The sequence below is a fragment of the Myotis myotis genome, unplaced genomic scaffold (genome assembly GCF_014108235.1).
Source record: "Myotis myotis isolate mMyoMyo1 unplaced genomic scaffold, mMyoMyo1.p scaffold_m19_p_8, whole genome shotgun sequence".
NCBI lineage: Eukaryota > Metazoa > Chordata > Mammalia > Chiroptera > Vespertilionidae > Myotis > Myotis myotis.
Window position 1 is genome coordinate 53907285 of NW_023416390.1, and position 18153 is coordinate 53925437.

The 18153-nt window shown below is 41.5% G+C and overlaps 1 protein-coding gene across 2 annotated transcripts in view; it reads left to right on the plus strand.

The window, feature by feature from the left end:
• Positions 1-18153, plus strand: part of DPP4 (dipeptidyl peptidase 4) — a 90437-nt gene that overhangs the window by 69718 nt on the left and 2566 nt on the right. Inside the window, exons 20-25 of one of the 2 annotated variants that reach the window (XM_036320363.1) lie at positions 515-709; positions 4220-4274; positions 4862-4961; positions 7972-8036; positions 17675-17747; positions 18011-18084. In XM_036320363.1, the coding sequence (XP_036176256.1) occupies positions 515-709; positions 4220-4274; positions 4862-4961; positions 7972-8036; positions 17675-17747; positions 18011-18084 (562 nt within the window). The remainder of the gene's footprint in view (positions 1-514; positions 710-4219; positions 4275-4861; positions 4962-7971; positions 8037-17674; positions 17748-18010; positions 18085-18153) is intronic. The other variant, XM_036320364.1, reaches the window with a different exon arrangement.

Below are 18153 nucleotides of genomic sequence, written 5' to 3' on the forward strand. Positions count from 1 at the left end.
TTTTGGTCCATTCCACATGATTTTGGGAGCTTTAGTGTGCAACCTGGTGCTGAGAAGTGGAGGAAATGCGATGCATATCATGTAGTAGTCAAAGTCCCTAAGGAAGTTCCAACCTAGGAAAGACACTTGGAGTCTAGGAAAGAAATCTTTGTAAGCTGAGATGGAAAGATGTTTTCAAAGCTGCATTTATTGTCATCCTCGTTATTTTTTCATAACATAATTCCGCAGAGAAATTTATTTCTTTGATTTCCAAGAAAATGTTGGCCAATGAAGTCTGTTTGATAACAATCTTCAAAGATGAAATTAATGGGTATATATCTGAAGGGAACACACATTATAGTCGTGTTGCCAAGTATTAGAAGACCTATTGTGAACACCTCGGTGGCTGGCACGATTTCAGGCTCATGATCAGGAAAGATGCACACTTCTTGTCCACAAGGAGTAGAAATGCAAGCACTCCTCAATCGGTTCAGGAAAACCATACAGGCTAAAAATTTGTTTTTTCCCCCCACAGGTATGCAGGCCCCTGTAGTCAAAAAGCAGATGCCACCTTCAAACTCAGCTGGGCTACTTACCTTGCAAGCACAGAAAATATTATAGTAGCTAGCTTTGATGGCAGAGGAAGCGGTTACCAAGGAGATAAGATCATGCATGCAATCAACAGAAGATTGGGAACATTTGAAGTTGAAGATCAAATTGAAGCAGCCAAGTGAGTGACTAGGAGATAAATTCAAAGGTCTGATCTCCCTCATCCAATTTATATTTAATTCCCTAAAGTGTAAAGAATTTAAAGTGTCCTGGCATGAACTTGTAGTGTTTCATCCTTGGGGTAGATTTTTTGTGAAGATAATCATATTTAGACAAAAAAATATGTGTTAATATGTTACTGGTGGGGGCAACAAGATGTAGGATCTTGTCTTCTTAAAGGAAAGATTTCAATCAAGAGACAAAGTGCAGCAAAGCAAGCAAGAATTTCCCTAACCGATTTGGCTCAGTGGATAGAGCGTCGGCCTGCGGACTGAAGGGTCCCAGGTTCGATTTCGGTCAAGGGCATGTACCTTGGTTGCGGGCACATTCCCAGTGGAGGGTGTGCAGGAGGCAGCTGATCGATGTTTCTCTCTCATCGATGTTTCTGACTCTCTATCCGTCTCCCTTCCTCTCTGTAAAAAATCAATAAAAATATTTTTTTTAAAAAAGCAAGCAAGAATTTATTGGCCTCAGCAAAAATATACTTAGGACAGTGAAACAAGGAAGGACATAGGAGAAGTACCAGGAGAGCCTAGGCTGGGCTACTTTGGCTCACTGAGAAGACAGAGAAAAGGGGGCCTTGGAGACAGGTTCAGGGGGTTAGCCCAGGAAGAGCTGCCACTGCCCATTGCTCGTCTGGTTGCAAGTCTCCTGGAGTCACTTAGTGGGAAGAAGGGGGGAGGGAATGGTGTGGGCCTGCTCCCCTGGGGGAGAACATGGGCTGGTTCCTTCAGCCTGAGCATGTTTATCTCTCTCTTGCAGGTGGAAATCTTAGGGGAGGTCTCAGGGGAGGGCTCAATAGAATAATCATCAGCTTTCCAGGTGTGCTCTTTCAGGGTCACGGTCTCCACTGCTTGGTAGGTGCCAGGGTGTAGCTGGTCCTGAAGCAGACATAGGGTCATTTGTCTGATTTTGCTGCTTTTCTGGGCCTGGAACTGAAATACAACTGAGGCTTAGATGTTACCTTTAGGGAGGAAAAGGTTAGGGGGTCTAAACCCCATGACTAGTGAAATGAAAAATCAGGGGTCCAAACCGCATGACCAGCGATATGGTAGGGGAGGAAAGGTTACCTGGGGAGTAACCTTTTCCCAGTTTTGCCCCTTGCTAGGCATCCAGGGCTTTCTGCCCATCATCCTTGCTCTGCTCGTGTCTGTCTAACTGCCTACAACAATTATAGATTTATATAAAGTTTAAAAAAGATATTTCCTAAATCCCTGTCTATATGTGACTCTAAAAAGGAAATTGACACGTGTGCTACCCCCTTTGAGGAACAGAAACTCAAAATGCATCCAACACGTGGACAAATTGAAGGATAAATGTGCACTTGGGTAAACATCTAGTGAAGCAAGCAAACCATCCATACAGGCAGGGATAAGTAGAGGAGTTCCGTGTTTATTTAAACTGGAGGAGGGTGAAGACTATGGAGTCCTAGGAGTGGCTCCTACAGCCGGCTGGATAAGGATTACTCCTCATCTAATTTTGGGAAAAGTGTGGAGCACAACCCTCATTATTCACAATTATAAGGGCTTTGTGAAGGATGAGTCCCATTTCATTCTTGTGCTCTCCAGTTGTGGGACTGTAGAGATAGACTTGACCTGACTTAACAGAGATCTTAATTATAGATGTTGGTTACTCCTTAATGTGCATGCAACATGGGAAAAGTTTCACGTGCATTGTCATTGAAGCTGCATAGCAAACCTGGGAGGTGGATGTTGGTATTACATTTTTCAGGTGAATAAAATGGAGGGTCCTAAATTAGGTCAGTCAGGGTTGGAATCCAGGTCTTCCATTCATTTGCATTCAACTGGTAAATGGGAAGTGTAATCTTTGACTTTCTATAACCAAGTGCTTAAATGTCCACAGAAGCATAATAAGTAGGTGATTTAAAATAATATTGTGAAGTCATAAACCAGGAAGTGCAGAAAAATTGTGAGTGATTAAATGGGTAGAGGAAAATTCCTTTAAGAACAGGAACAACTGAAGAGATGTCAACTTATTGAGCATTTCTGAGTCTCTTATACCAACACTAATGATGAACTATTTCCTTATAATCAAAAAAGGAGAGGCTTAGATTAGAGAGAGGACAATTTTTTTTCAAGAGTGAAGCTGTAATCTTTTGCAAATGAGTTTTTATGTATTTGCATTGGTCCCCTGGGAGAAAGGGGATAGTTCCCAGGGCTTCTCAAGTCTGATGGAGGCAAGCCCTAAAATTATAGAATTGAATATCCACAATATACAACTGCAGTTTTAAAATGTAATGAGATGTAGTGTGTTTATACAATGGAGTATTTTTTCAGCAACTAAAAAGAACTATACACCACCACATAGATGAATCTCACAGGCAAACTGTTGAATGGAAGAAGCCAGGCACAGCCCAATTTCCATAAAGTCAAAACCATGGCACAAATTTAGGTGAATTTTTTATAGAACCCAAATGACCCAGAGACTTCTGGGTGATAGTAAGCTCTTTATCTTTGTTCAAGGATATGCTCACTTTGTAAAGACCTATCAACACCCGTGACTTGGTGCACATTTTTTTTACATATACATTCTACGTTTTAAAGGTTTACTGAAGAAGAAGATGACGAGTTGAAAACTACATTAGATTTTTATTAGTATTGCTTAAGCAATAGTGCTTACTCAGAGTAGCCTGAGACATACATTATCAATTGAAAACACAGATTCTCCAAGTCACATATAGGTCAAAGCAAGGGTTTCCCACACTCCTCAGTACTACAAAATTGTGTCCCAAGGCTAGATTTTTTAAAAGTAAGTTATTTTTTATGTAATTCCAAGATGAGTATTTTTAGCATAAAACATTTTTCTTTTTTCTTTACCTGGGTTCCTATCTTGAACGCTATTTTGTGGCAAAAAGACTTCTTAATTCATCAAGGAAAAAGTCTTTCTGGTTTAACAGTGCTGAGCTAACTAATCAACACCCATCATTAGAAGGGATTTATTTAGAGAATGGTTTTTAAGTTCTCAGGTAGGGAGCTCAGATACATTTCTAAGTCCTACCCAGATGTTCTCCAGGCCCCTGTATTTCTCCACAGCGGGGGCAGCCTCTCGCAAACTGAAAAACATCTGGAGAGATTTAAATTCAATTATGTAAAGAAAAGTGCATCTGGGCTGCAAATTTTTATATAAAGCTGTGAAAAAAACTGCCAGGATTTGTTTTCTGTGAATCATACCCTTCTCTCCCTACACACACACACACACACACACACACACACACACACACACACACACGTGCAATTTTTATGGACTCCAATGAAGGTGAACCTTGTTCATCTGGCTCTTAAGTTAAAAATGATAGACATTGGTCTCAGGTGTTTGACTGCTGGCAGTAATATATCTTAGTTTCTCATAGAATGAAATAGAGAACAAATGTCAGGGTTTCACATTGTATATTTATCTTAGTTTTCTATATACGACATAATACTAATCTGTGGACTCCTCCCATGTATTTTAGACAATTTTCAAAAATGGGATTTGTGGACGACAAACGAATTGCAATTTGGGGCTGGGTGAGTAGTTGTTTGGCTGATAACTCTATACACATTTCTTGGTGAATATAACCCAGAGCAGGAGAATATATCTCTTGTATGCAAATATTTGGAGATGAAATCCTGTCTATCATTTTAATCTAAAAGGTCCGAATAAAATGTCCTAGACCTCTAAGCAATGAGTTCCTACTAGCCAAGTTTATAAACACCTTTGTTTATTATGATGAGGGAGGGAAGTGAGGAAGGAAAGAAAGAGGGAGAGAGGGAGGGAAGAAGAAGGGGAATGAGAGAGGGAGGAAGATTTTTTCTCATGAGTCAAAGTCTGTAAATATTTAGTGTTTATTGTTTTTATTTTAATTTTTTTAATGGTACTATCCAGCAACTTTTCAGTGTTTTCCCCCTCACACCTACTAAGAAAAGGGACAGGGCTCTGAAAATGTGTCTTGAGATACTGTCCAATTAAGGCCAATTTAAGCCTCCTCTACCATGCTTTCTATCTCTAAAGAGGCACAATATATAAAGATGTGAGAAATGTGGAAACTGCAACTCGCTTACCATATGTTCTTAATTCCTTTACCTCCATAAAAATAACCGTTTCCATTCCTTAGTCATATGGAGGGTACGTAACCTCGATGGTCCTGGGAGCAGGAAGTCGTGTGTTCAAGTGTGGAATAGCCGTGGCGCCGGTGTCAGCATGGGAGTTCTATGGTATGTAATTGCTATCAAGTACAAAGAGACACTGAGTGTTGACCTTGAAATGCCAATGACAAAACCATTCCTTTTTGGGTTGCAGTATTTCTACAGTGAATAAACCGACTTATCTTACACGTACTTTATGGAGACTTGTAATAAAACAATCTCCCTTATTCTGCTACTGTGAAAGGCTGGATGGTATATATGTTATCTACACATTTACTTAGCAATAAATTCTGTTTCTCAAATCTCTTACCAACAAATCTTGTAAACAAATTCTGTTTTCCAAATTCCCAGACATCCCCAATGCTACATTTCTGCAGATAAATAAAACCTTCCTTATCTTTATTCTATCTTGAGGGTTGAGCTTCACATATTAGCAGAATAAAAGAAACATGTGTCTCTCTTCTGGTAAAGATCAAATATAAGTAAGGCTTTGGATGGAAAGAGGAGAGTAGAGACAATGGGATTTCTGGGAGGTTTGTTTTTTTCATTGTCTCTAAGTAATCTTCATCATCAAGAAAATGTTATTCTATCAAGCATCATACACATGTAAGACTATAATTCCCAAGGGGGAAGGTGTGAGCAGGGCAACAGTAAGTAGGGAAGAAGAGTCAGAGGTAGTAAGGAAATGAATTTTTTGCTGTGTCTCGTCTGACCCCATCTCAAGTCCTTTCTGAAGTGTAAGCATAGAATCATCGATAATGAATATGCTCATTAAATATTTTATGTCCTAACATATGGTAGCACCGATCTTGTGGAAATGCTTTTTTAAACCCTCTCCAAATCAAGAGAAGCCAGTGTAAGAAAATATATTGCTATCTTTCTGTTTTAAAAAAATTGGAGAACATCGTTAGGATTTGATCTTCACACCATGGATTTGTTTCCATATAACACTTTTCTGCTTGATATTAATAATTATTCTATTGGATGGCTTGTTTTTGGAGACCTCTGGTGGTCAATAAAATAATAGGAACAAACTGTGAGTTTAGAGACATGTCATGATAAGAAGAAATCTTCCATAAATGTCTATGGACCAACCTAACACATCAGAGCTTTCTAAAATTCTTCTACATATGTAAATTTGAAAAATTTTACATAACAGATCAGATCAAAGGAACACATATATGGTATTTCATGGCATATTTCTAAAGGTTTACGACTGCATTATCTATTTTGTTGTTGTTAATCCTCATCTGAGGAGGATATTTTTTCCATTGATTTTTAGAGACAGTGGAAGAGAGAGAGAGAAAGAGAGAGACATTGATGTGAGAGAGATACATCAATTGGTTGCCTTCCGCATGTACCTCCCCCTACCCTCTCCCCCGGGGGAGGGTGGCAGGGATCAAACTCAGGCACTGCCCTTGACTTGGAATGGAACCCATGACCCTTCAGTGCACGGGAGCACATGCTCTAATCACTGAGCAACATCAGCCAGGGTGCATTATGCATTTTTTAAATTTTATTTTTAAAATGTGACATCTTACACTTGCAAGTTTGATAAGAAAGGGTTATTATGTTCTAGGACAAGAAGAATTGAAGTCTGTGGCTGTTTGAGGAAAAATTTGTTTTGCCCTAAAAGGACATTTTTCCCCTATCAAATTACTGTGTTATTCATACTTAAATATTTTTAAAAGGATATGAGTATTTTATGAAGATCTCATAAAGTATCCTCTAAAATATTATATTTTCTATTTTATTGTCCTTTGGGCATGTAAAAACACATATAGTCTGTATTTATTGTAACCAAAATGGCAAAATATTACTCTTACCATGTTTGGAGGAAAATATTTAAGACTTCCATAGAAATGGCATGTCGAAAGAAGACATGTGGAGCAATTAACACTCATTATCAATGTCTTTTTTTATCTACGAAAAGGGTAAGAATGTTGCTTGAGCTGGTGGTTTAGGTGATATATTAATTTAAAGAATTAATGAGATCACTATTAAAATACCTGTACAACTACAGTGAAATTCAAGTCATACCTATACAGCACAATGGCAATGTATTATTCTTATACTTTTATTTTCTATAATCTGGTCATTTAAGGGAGCATCTTTCAAAACAATTCTTTCAGATTTTTAAAGTTATATTGGAAATAACTCACTGATATTTTAGGACATATATACTAATGCATATAATGTATATAATATGATATAACTGATATAAAAATCATATATGCAAGATATAATACACATATCATATATGATATATATTATATATGATTAATTTTTTAATAGAGCAAAAATATGTTTAATAACCCAAAATAACCAAACCAATAATGCATACATTTTTTGCCATATATAGGTAGGTTAAAAAGTTTATGTCATTTCAGCAGACAGATATTAATGTAATCTGTTTCACAATACCCAACCACTACATCAAAATTGAGGCCTCTGCACAAAATGAAAGAAAACGAATGTTTAGCTTGCATTATGATGGAGTAGCTGAGCCAATATGGGGTTATACAGCAAATACAAATATAACTGAGTTATTGTATTACAGGGAATTTCAGCCTGCCAAAATTGTGATTTATCTAAGCAACCAGTAATTGGACACTGTTAGAGATTTCCAAAGGTAATAATAGCATATTATAAATTAGGGCACACACTGTGTCAGGACCAAAACATTCAAGACAACTGAGGCATTAAGTGACTTCCTAATTAAGATCATTTGAGAAGATCAGATGTTAATGTATAGATTCCTGACCTCTTAGCACTTCACCTTTGCTTTTCCTGAAAGTGGGTTATTGATTGGGTTTCTGATCATCTAGTTTGATCTCTCTCTGCACTCACCATGAGGGCTAACTGGGGATAGGCTAGGCAAGAGTGTGGAAAGCAGGAGTCTGAGCAGGTGTCTGGCTGAATTAACAAGCCAAATAACATGATCTGGAGGAGATATTTCTGAGGATATCACTACAGACCTATGCAAAGTTAAGACATACCAAAGCACATAAAGTAACCCAATAAAAGGAAGAAAAGTTTTTGTTGTATGAATTAACTTTTTTTCTTTTCTCCACCATAGACTCAGTGTACACAGAACGTTACATGGGTCTCCCTACTCCAGAAGACAACCTTGACCATTACAAGGTAAGAGATGAGGAACCGGGTCCATTTCATAACCTATTTAGAAGTGGTTTAAGAACATGTTAAATTGTATTTTATAAAATATATATTTTTATTTCCAACAAAATTCTTGTTGAAAGAAATAACACAGGTGGTTTAAAGATACTCCAGTAGCTTCCCCTACTATATTCTGCATAATTACAATCTTTATCGTATGCTATATAGGTCACAATATGCATTCATTTGGAAATACAAAGCAACACCAGATAATTACTTTAATTATAAAAATTTCAGTTTAGAAAACATGTCAAATTCAGCATATTTTTTTTTACCGCCAGAAGACTCTAAAACTTTAGCAATATATTAAATTTTTTATGGTATTATCATAATTAAGATGTATGAACAAGCTTATAATTTTCTTATTCATAACTAAGCATGTAGTTTTTTTTCACACAAGATTTGACTAACGTAGGTGAGGAGTAATACAGTGAGCCACACCCCGAAAAGCCCTTGAACCCTAATTGCTCAATAGCATCCAACAGGCTGTTGTTGCCTGACAGGAGACCCCGTGGGCAGGTTGCTCTTCTGATGGGCTACAGCACTTGAAATATGGGGCTGTCAGTGATAGTGGCAGCCCCATGTGCTAGTGTGGATGTTGCCACGAAGCCAGAGCCACACTGAGGTAGATGGAAGTGTTAGTCTGAGGACTGGGGGACCCTTCTAGCACTGTGGCTCATCTAAAATGTTCCTGATTCTGTCATGTTAGTCAAAAACGCTGAAACTCCAGATGACAAGGCAAATCATCTGATATTTACATTCTCCAAAGGAAATGCAAAACTCTTCCCAGGACAGTTAATTAAAAAGAAAGAAAGAAGGGGGGAAAAAAAACAAGAATAATTTAAGAGAACAATTTGTACCACAACTCTCAAGATATGGGTTTCATATTGATACATTCTCTGAGCATTATTTGCACATTTTAATAAAATGTTTTTACTATGGATTCTAATGCCGCTTGACGAAAACACAATAAAACTCAAAATTTCTAGTTTTGCAACACACGCACAGACAGTGTCGTCCTACCTCTTATTTTCAGCATTATTTAACAAGGCTGGTGGAGGAGAGGTAGGGAGGGGTGTGTGTGTGTGTGTGTGTGTGTGTGTGTGTGCGCGCGCGCGCGCGCGCGCGTTTGTGTGTGTGTTTCAACCTATAAAGTGAGATGCTCAAATCAGGCCAGCCCCATTTCTGCTAACTGTCCCACATGATACTTTGGACTCCATTCTTTCCACTCTTTCTCCTCCACATCCAATAAGCTGCTTCAGACACCCATTCCCTTCTTCATAACCATATCGTTGCCATCACATGACTATCTTCCCTTGTAAAACAATAGGCCAATTGATCTCCCCTTAGCTGTTTTTGTATCTTCTACCCTATACCCCACAGAGTTATGAGATTAACCCCTACCCACAACACTTTAATGGCCTATTTTACCTGGACTGTTCACTGTTCTCTGAATATTTGGGGGCCTTTGTCCTCTTTTCCCTCTGCGTGGAATGTCATTTCCTTTCCATCTCCATCTATTGGGAGACTTGTACTGCTCTCCCATAGGAGTAGCATCCCCTTTGGAATGCCATGACGTCTTCCTCAGATCTCGTTGAGCCCCCACTTCACTGTCTTGGACTCATGGTTGGATTGTAATCCCATTTCCCCTCTGCAGTATTCTTAGCTATTTAAGGCTTTACTCAACCTTATATATTTTTTGGATTACCCACTATGAAGTATAAACCTTGAAACTTTTCCCTATCTAATTTTTAAACTCTTTGAAGGGAAACATTGTTAAAAAAATCTGTCTCCACCACCTCTCTCATTTTACAGCTGGAATTTTCTTGTCAATGACCTGACCAGGATGCTTGCATTTGAAAACCACCCCTTCTGTAGTACGCCATATTTGCTGAGTAGCCCAAGGCCCTTCGCAGATTGCCCAATGTACTAAAAATTCCTGAAACATTGAAGGTGTACTGCCCAGGATCCTAACCCTGACTCTAGAAGCTGGTGGGTGATGAATCAAACATTCACTTTCAAAATTACATATTGAAAAAAGTCTTTGAACTTAGAAGCAAGTACACAGTCAAGTCCAAATCCTGAATCTAAGCAAGTTCATGGCACCAAGCCTACTTCCCCAGATGAACATCTGCCAACAGGGTGTTTCCTCTAACCAGCCCTCCCCTTATTGGATAATTAATCTGCCATTTCATCTTTTTTAGACCTTCCCATGGGCTCCTCGTTCTCACAATGGTCCCCCTCTGTCTCAGCCTACCCCTCACTGCCATGGCCGCTTTCATCTCTCCCCTTAGGTGTTCAGCTGCATGAGCTAGTCATGTAAACAGAAGTCACTTCCCACTGCCAATGGCAACACACGCACACTGGGTGCACAGAGTCACTCCTTCGATTCACTGCACAGATGGCACCCGAGGACTGTTTAATCCTTCCACCGCCAGGAGTCGGGTTTTCTTGGCACAGAATTCACTGCTGGCAATGGACACATTAAAACTGCCAGTACCAGGGAGCTAAAGGTTCCCAATGTGTTACTCAGAGGAATTACTTGGGCAGCAATAGTTAAGGTGGGCCGGAGAAAGTGAGGTGAATGTATTCACAGAATTCTTTCCACCCTGGTTTGCTGCTTCCTCTGAATGTGGAGAACTGAATCTAAAGTGCCTATTTTTGGTGCACAGCAGGCTTTAGGATAAAGCTGCCCTCCTTTGTTTTTTAAATGAGCCTGTGCTTTTGTCTCTGGCAAGAATATATTCAAAGATTCTATTTTCCTCCAAGGCCCCAGCTGCCCCTCTGGACCCCATCTTCTTTTACTTTTCTTTCCCAGGTGGTTTATATTTATTCTCTCTCTCTCTCCTCTCTCTCTCCCCATTTATCCTCCCGCCCTCTTTAAAAAGACAAAGAAGGTAATTTCTTAGAGGCTTTCACTGCCCTGTTCATTTCCTGGGTCAGAAGGACAGCTTTTTGAAAATGATTCCCATTTACTCTGGCCAATGACTCCCTTCAGCACATCCAGGATAAAAGGGCCCAAAGTGTCTGTGAGAAGCAAGACCCTGATCTTCGTCCGTGTTTTCAGCTAATAAATCATCTGTGCAGTGGCCAGCACTAGAGCCTTTGGAAGAGAATACAAATTTTAATAAAACTCAAATGGGATTCATGATTAGGTGATTGATGACCCATATTTGGAAGAACTTAGAGAAACCCAGATCTCCAAGAGAGGCACATTTGTGAAATAAAGGTTCTATCTACCATTTGGGGAAGGGACTTGGGGGAACCACATACAAATTCCAGTGGCAGAGCCAGTGATGCCACGAACAATTGTTTAGCTTGCACACTGGTGAAAGCTAGTCTATGATGCATCCCCTAAGGCGAGGACTTCTGAGGCCGCATCCTGAGAGAGCATCCTTTCCTCGTCTCACAAAACTGTTGTTGAAATGAGGGGACCCAGGAACTAAGGCTTGAACCCATTGCAGCGACAAAGGCAGGGACTCCATCAGACTCTTTTGGTGCACAAGCACTTTTAAAGGATACCAGGGACTCAAAGAAGAAGGAAAATGTTCATCTCCTTAAAACCCCAATGAGATGGTCCCAGAAGCTCTAAGTCAGCAGCCAAAATGTAGGGATGACACACACAGCTAATAGGCAGTGTTGACCTGTACACATTTTTTCTGCAGTGAGTTTCAGTCCACAGGCAGACTTGAACACAGGTATCAGATAGCCAATGAGAGAACCCTCACCCCCAATAGCAATAATAAGCAATGAACAACTGTGACCACACTTTGAGGAGTGGGTTCCTGACTCACCTTGCCAAATAGTCTCTTATATGGTTAACCATAGGTATTTTAGTTAAATCTATAAAAAAAATACTAACCTGTGGTAGACTTTCGTTTACTATTTAAGGTGGCTGCTGTTTTAACTGTTCAGGTGTCTTGGTGAAACAAAACATGCCCGCAAAACTTTGGGAGATAAATAAAAGAGAGTAGGTAGTGAAGCATGAACTTAAATTAGACAAAGTGCCTCATAGGTATGAAAAAGGCTATTGGTTCCCAAATTGTGACTGTGGCGTCCCAAGAATTCTGTACCTTCCAAGGATGTAGGGAGGGGAAGGGAAGTGGCCAAGAAGTTAGGGTGTCACCTTCCCACCCCTCTTCTCAACCAGGGGGATCCAGTTCCATCTGTTTCTTTTTTTTTTCATTCATTTATTAAGTGCGTACGTTTATGGCCAAACATTATTCTAAGCTCTTTACATGAATGAACTGTTAGGTTCAATTTTCCTTTGAATTCTCTGAGATAAATGCTCTAAATTTATCTCAATTTTACGGACACAGAAACTGAGGCACACAATGTTATATAACATACAGATATTGAAGAAAAGGGAGAGGGCAGTTATCTGGGGCCAACCTAGGAAGACTGAGGAAGATGGAGAGGAGGAGCATAGGTGTTCTCCCCGGGCCGCACACAGGGACGAGGCAGTGAGACACAGTAGACACAGGAATAGCAGACAGAGCTGGTATTCTCGGGGTTGGGAAGCAGGTCCCATGAACGGAGGAATAACACCAAAGAAGGTCTGTGGGAAGAGCAGGTCAAATGGGGACCAATCAGGCAGGACAGAAGACTGGGGAGGGAATGGATTTATGAATACATAAGAGAAGAGTATAAGATCAAGGGCAAGGGAAATGAGACCCAAGTCCTGAGACTGGTTGCCAGGAGAGAGGGCAGCCTGGAACACACAGAAGGGACTGATTTAACTTGTAGAGGAGATTTATTTTGCATTTTGCTCAAAATTTGATAGGCTTTTGGCAAGTGTGTGAAACAGTCATAGATTTGGCAGTCTTCTGCTAGCAGATTTGAAATGTTCAATCCTTAAGAACTGCTGCATCGTTAGGTTATGCAAAACAGGGTGCAATTTTGTAAATATGCCATCTTGTACCGATTTGACATTTGTTCTATTATCCCAGAATATGCCAAAGGGAGAGAGACCTTCAGATTTAAGCCAAACCTTAACTTGTTTGTTGAGTGCTGATAAAATGTTGACTGCTGTGTGATCTTTAAAGGAGCCAGTGTTGCTTGCTGAGGCCTGAGGTAGAGCCCCCTGTCGGGTTGATGGGCGCTCTTTCCTTGGCATCTCGTGGGGACAGTTGTGTGAGAGATGTAAACAAGTAAAACATCTGACATCGTGGGTTGAATTGATTTTTTCTTAAATATTTTCAGTAGCCTCTGTTTTCTGTGGCATTGATGGTGCTTCCCCAAACAGCACCATTTACTATTATTTTATAAGGCTTTGTTTCAAGGGGGAGAATGCATTAAGAAGTCAGTACACCCCAGCTAGTGTGTCACTGAAGTACTGGGCTGTCCATGAGACCGGTGGCTGTTTACTCTTTCTACAAGGTTCTGGGAAGGGAATAAGTTGTCTGGCTCTAATGTGAAGGGAGTGGGCTTTGGAATTAGCCCTGGACTCAAAATCTAGTTCCTACTAGCAGGATGAGCTTTGGGGGGCTGCATCAGCTCTCTGAACCTCAGCTTTCTCATCTGGATAATGGGGATAATCAGATCCACCCCAGGGCTATTGCAGGGATTCAGTGAGATCCCTGTGCCTGTGCCATGAAGTAAGCTTTGTAAACATGGCAGCTGCCACCTTTGTCCTCAGGAAGCCAGTCGTCCTTATGACTCCTGGATGGCACAGGGGTAGCTTAAAAATTGTGAGACCTTCTGTTTGTCACAGTACTTCCCCACTCTCATCAGTTCTCTCTTTTATTTCAAAAATACAAAGATTTATTTGTTGGAAGGTAACTGAGGAACCAGCATGATCCAAGGAGCAGCTACAGATGGTTCTCCTTGGGGCTTGAAGGAAAAGCTCCTTGCAGAGATGCTGTGGAATCGGCACTGCCACTGGACCAATCCTTCCCACTTTGCTTTGCCAGACTGTCGCTGGCAGCGGGGCTTTCCGGAAGTTTCTAGCCTCAGGAGGGTGCCAACTGCACCACCATTGCATCCTTGCCCATTTATCACTCTTAGCTTCCTTTTTAGTAGTTGGTGATAGACTGTTCGGCTTCTAACTTAGTCATCCATTTCCTTTTTTTTTTTTTTTTTATTTCATTTCCCATCAACAGGCAAACGGGGATTATCCAAATGGGATGGATTAAAATAGCACAATGCAGTTGTTTCTAATTGCTAATCAGACCTGAAATGAGCGCATTTCTTTCCCTGGCTTTGGGGGTTGACGTTCACAGTCAAAGGGCTCTACCGAGAGTCTTTCTTGAGGAGAAACCAGGGTGCGCAGTCTGGTAGGGAGTGAGGCTAGGGGACACGGCTGCACGTTTTGGGGGGAGAAAAAATGTTCTCAGCAGCCCGAGAGCCTGGAGTGGGAGCGTGCCGCTGGCGGCCTGTCTCCCTCGCAGGGAGAGGAGGCTTCGCCCCTGCGCAGGGGAAGCGTGCTTTGGCAGCGGCGCTCTGATCTTGCAGTTGCAGGGGAAGCTTTTGTGTGATTTTTTCCCCTTGCTGCATTAAAGTATTTGTCTTTCTTTCTTTGTAGTGTAATATTGTTAATGTAAAACAATTTGCATCATGACACTTTTATCACAGTTTTCGTCTTTTTCTCAGTATGTTGCATTTCTCACCATGTCTAGTTCATCACAGCTACAGTGTGTACATCACAACATTTATCTTAGGCTCGGGGTTTTACTTGTTTATAAAAATTGTCTTCTTTCAGCCTGTATTCACTCCATTTAAGAAAAAAAAAAAAGAAAGAAAAAAAGGCAGCCAGAAACTGTTTTGGTCCAAACTCCAGTAGTTAGCACATTCCTTGCTAACTGTCCTGCGTATTTATATGTCTCCTAAGCATGACTCTATGTTTCGGTGGCATTTCTCAGTTGTATGGCTCAGGGAGGTTGTAGGAGCAGCTTTTGCTGTTCACGCTGCCAAACAGGAAAGCACTGTGAGGCTTCGGGAGGTGAGGTGAGCTGACACAGATGCATATTTGGGTCAGACCTAGGTGCTAACGTTGACTGTCTTCTGTGAGCAGAGAGCTAGATTTAACGTGGCAGGAGCAAGGGGAGGACACGGCAGTGCAGTCTGCGCAGGCTGAGGAGCGAGCCAGCAGAGAGGATCACCCAGAAGGACTCGAAAGGGCCTGGGCTCAGGTTATTCACGTTCACTGTCAGGGTTCAGGCCCAGCCTCTCTGTCTCCAGCTTAGACTCCTACCCTGTCCTGTAGGGAGATTGAATTTGACCCTTTTCCTCTGCTGCACGGGCACCCACCATCAGAAAACGTGCCTCACAAATCTCGAAGGGCTGTGCAGACCAAGATCTCTGCCAATTAGCTCGGGCTCAGGAAGCCTGGGGACCCAGGAGCCAAAGGGTCCCGTTGTATCTGTGTGCTAACCTCCAAGACGGCTAATTAACAACTTATTCCCCGCTGCTCCGTTGCTGGCAGCCCAGATCACGAGCATAGGAGGTGGAAAGGGTTTTGCCGCCAGACTTCGTGTCCAGCTCTGTCACTTCCCACAGATGGAACCAGGTGGAAATTACTCACTTCTGGATCTCGCTGTCTCCACGTGGGAAGCAGGATCTCACGGGAATGAGAGCAGTGCTTTTATAAATCTGTCATGGTGCTTAGCACAGCGACTGACAGAGTGAACACTCAATAAATGTTAGCTACTATTACTAATGGCATGGGGTACGGGTTAAAAGTCGGCAAAACATATCTCAGGATTCACCTACCCCAGCGGCTCCCACTTGCCTCTGCAAAAGTAGGACCACTTATAGTGAATAGTACAATATAGGTGCTTAAATGTCCCTCAGCTATTCCTTTGGTTACTACTTAGCACTGTACTAGATGCTAAGAATATGGTGATGAACAATATAGACAGATCCTTTTTCTCATGGATCTTATTGTTTAGTGGGATATATCACAAATAAGTATTGACTGATTGGATGAAAAAAATGAATGAACAGATGGAAGAATAAATGGAGTAATGTTGGGATCGATGGATTCATATACATGGATAAATTTATCTGGGACATCTCACCAGATAAAACACTTCTTTCAAAATGAAGTAAAATGAAAGTGTGATCTTTAATGAGTCCTAGGTGTTTATTCCTAAAGCTCATGGGAAACCTCTCAACATGGGTCCGAAATGTAATACGGTCAGGACAAATGGGAACCAGCCTGCACTGGAGTGGGTGGGCATCTGCTCTCAGCATGTTTGGGCAACATGCCCTTGGGAGCCTCAGTCCACTGAAACATGTTGGTTAACTCTGTCCTGAAAGTTGTGGACAGAATGTCTTCCCTGTGTTACAGCATTCTCACATCAGCGTCAGCAATTTAACCTAAAAAGGGGGTGTGGGGTGGAGAAAGCCATGTCTCTAGGTCCCTATTTCTGTAAGGGAGGAAGAGGAGTTGTTCTCATTCCCATTTTATGGAAAACCAGGCTCAGAGCCCAGCCTGTCTCCAGTGCACAGCTCACTGACATTGAACCCGGACTAGACACAAACGCTTTGCTCTTAGCCCCATCCAGCTTCCAGCCAGACAATCAGGGTTCCCATAAAAAAATGTTAGGCTGCTACTGGTGGTAGCTACAAAGATATCTGTAAAATACAAACCTTGGCCCTTACAAAGTTGAGTTTGATTCACCAGGATGCTGTGGGACTAGCTGGCTGGTTTCAACCCTCCCAACCCATAACAAGACAACAGAAGCAGACGCCTCCAGCTCATCCCCTCCCAAAGGCACTAAAATGTCTATGTGCCATTTTTACCTTCATCCCAACTTTGTAAACATCCAGGAATTAAGATCAGAACAACCAGTTCCGTGCTTTCAAAGGCCTTTTCACCCAAGACTCCACCCTCATTCTGAAAGTCCTACTTGAGGCCATAAACCAGTCTTCAAAAAACTGACCTCCCAATTTTGGGTCCTACTTTCCTGGCTGATTTGGGAACAACTTGATCCAATAGCGGCGTTTTCCCCAATACAGAATGAAGCAGACAACAACCTACTAATTCCCTAAGGCCGTTCTTGATCTTTTTCACCCGTTTTCCCTCCCATATGTTACATTTGCCTAGGTTTTTAAACATCTGCTCCAAAAGAGGTATACTTGCTTCTCATTCAGAGCCTAGCAATGTGGACCAAAGTTCATGTGACATATTGCAGAGTATGTTTAGTTGCAAATGCTATGTACAGGCTCTTTGAAACGTAGCATGTATGGCACCATGTGACACATGGTTGCCATAGCAATACACTTTTTGGCTGAACTACAGCATAAGCCCATGGAACATACATTGCTAATATGAGACTCTGCCCTGTGCTAATGCATAGGACACAGCCAATATGGGGTCTGGAGCTCAAGGGGCTTTGCATGCAGCCTGAGTAGCAGGTACCCTCTTCCTACACGGGCAAGGAAGATGTGGCATCTCCCTCTCCAGTCCTGTCTCCCAGGCTCAGGGCATGCTATGCATTCTGCCATGCATGGAGACAGCATTTGCTTGAATATCGGTTTGCTATATTTTGTATCAAAGGGGGCCCCAGCTGAAAACATTTTATTTTGTAAACTGAACTGAAAAATCAGTTTATGGCAGATCTTTTTTTGAATAATGACATTCTTTTTTCCCCCAATTCCAGAATTCAACAGTCATGAGCAGAGCTGAAAATTTTAAACTCGTCGAGTACCTCCTTATTCATGGAACAGCAGATGGTGAGTTTCAGTTAATTAGACTTTTTAGTATCACAGACAGGTTTGCAATTTCACTACTGACAAAACAAAAGCATGAGGGGCAAGACTGTTACATCTACTTCAATAAAACAGTGTTGCTTTCCACAACTCACTTGTCTTGGGCTAAATGGGATGCTGAGTCCTGGAACTTTAAACAGTCCCTTTCTTCTTATGCCTTTCCCACCCTTCCAGATCAGAAAACTGGAGCTGCTGTGAGTGACTATGTTTCCTTTCTCTGCCCGCAGATAACGTTCATTTTCAGCAGTCAGCTCAGATCACCAGAGCCTTAGTGGATGCTGGCGTGGATTTCCAGGCGATGGTATAGCAAAGTTTGTGCAAGGGGAGGGAGCTTGCTGATGGGGTCTGGTTTCTCCACTTGGGATTCTGC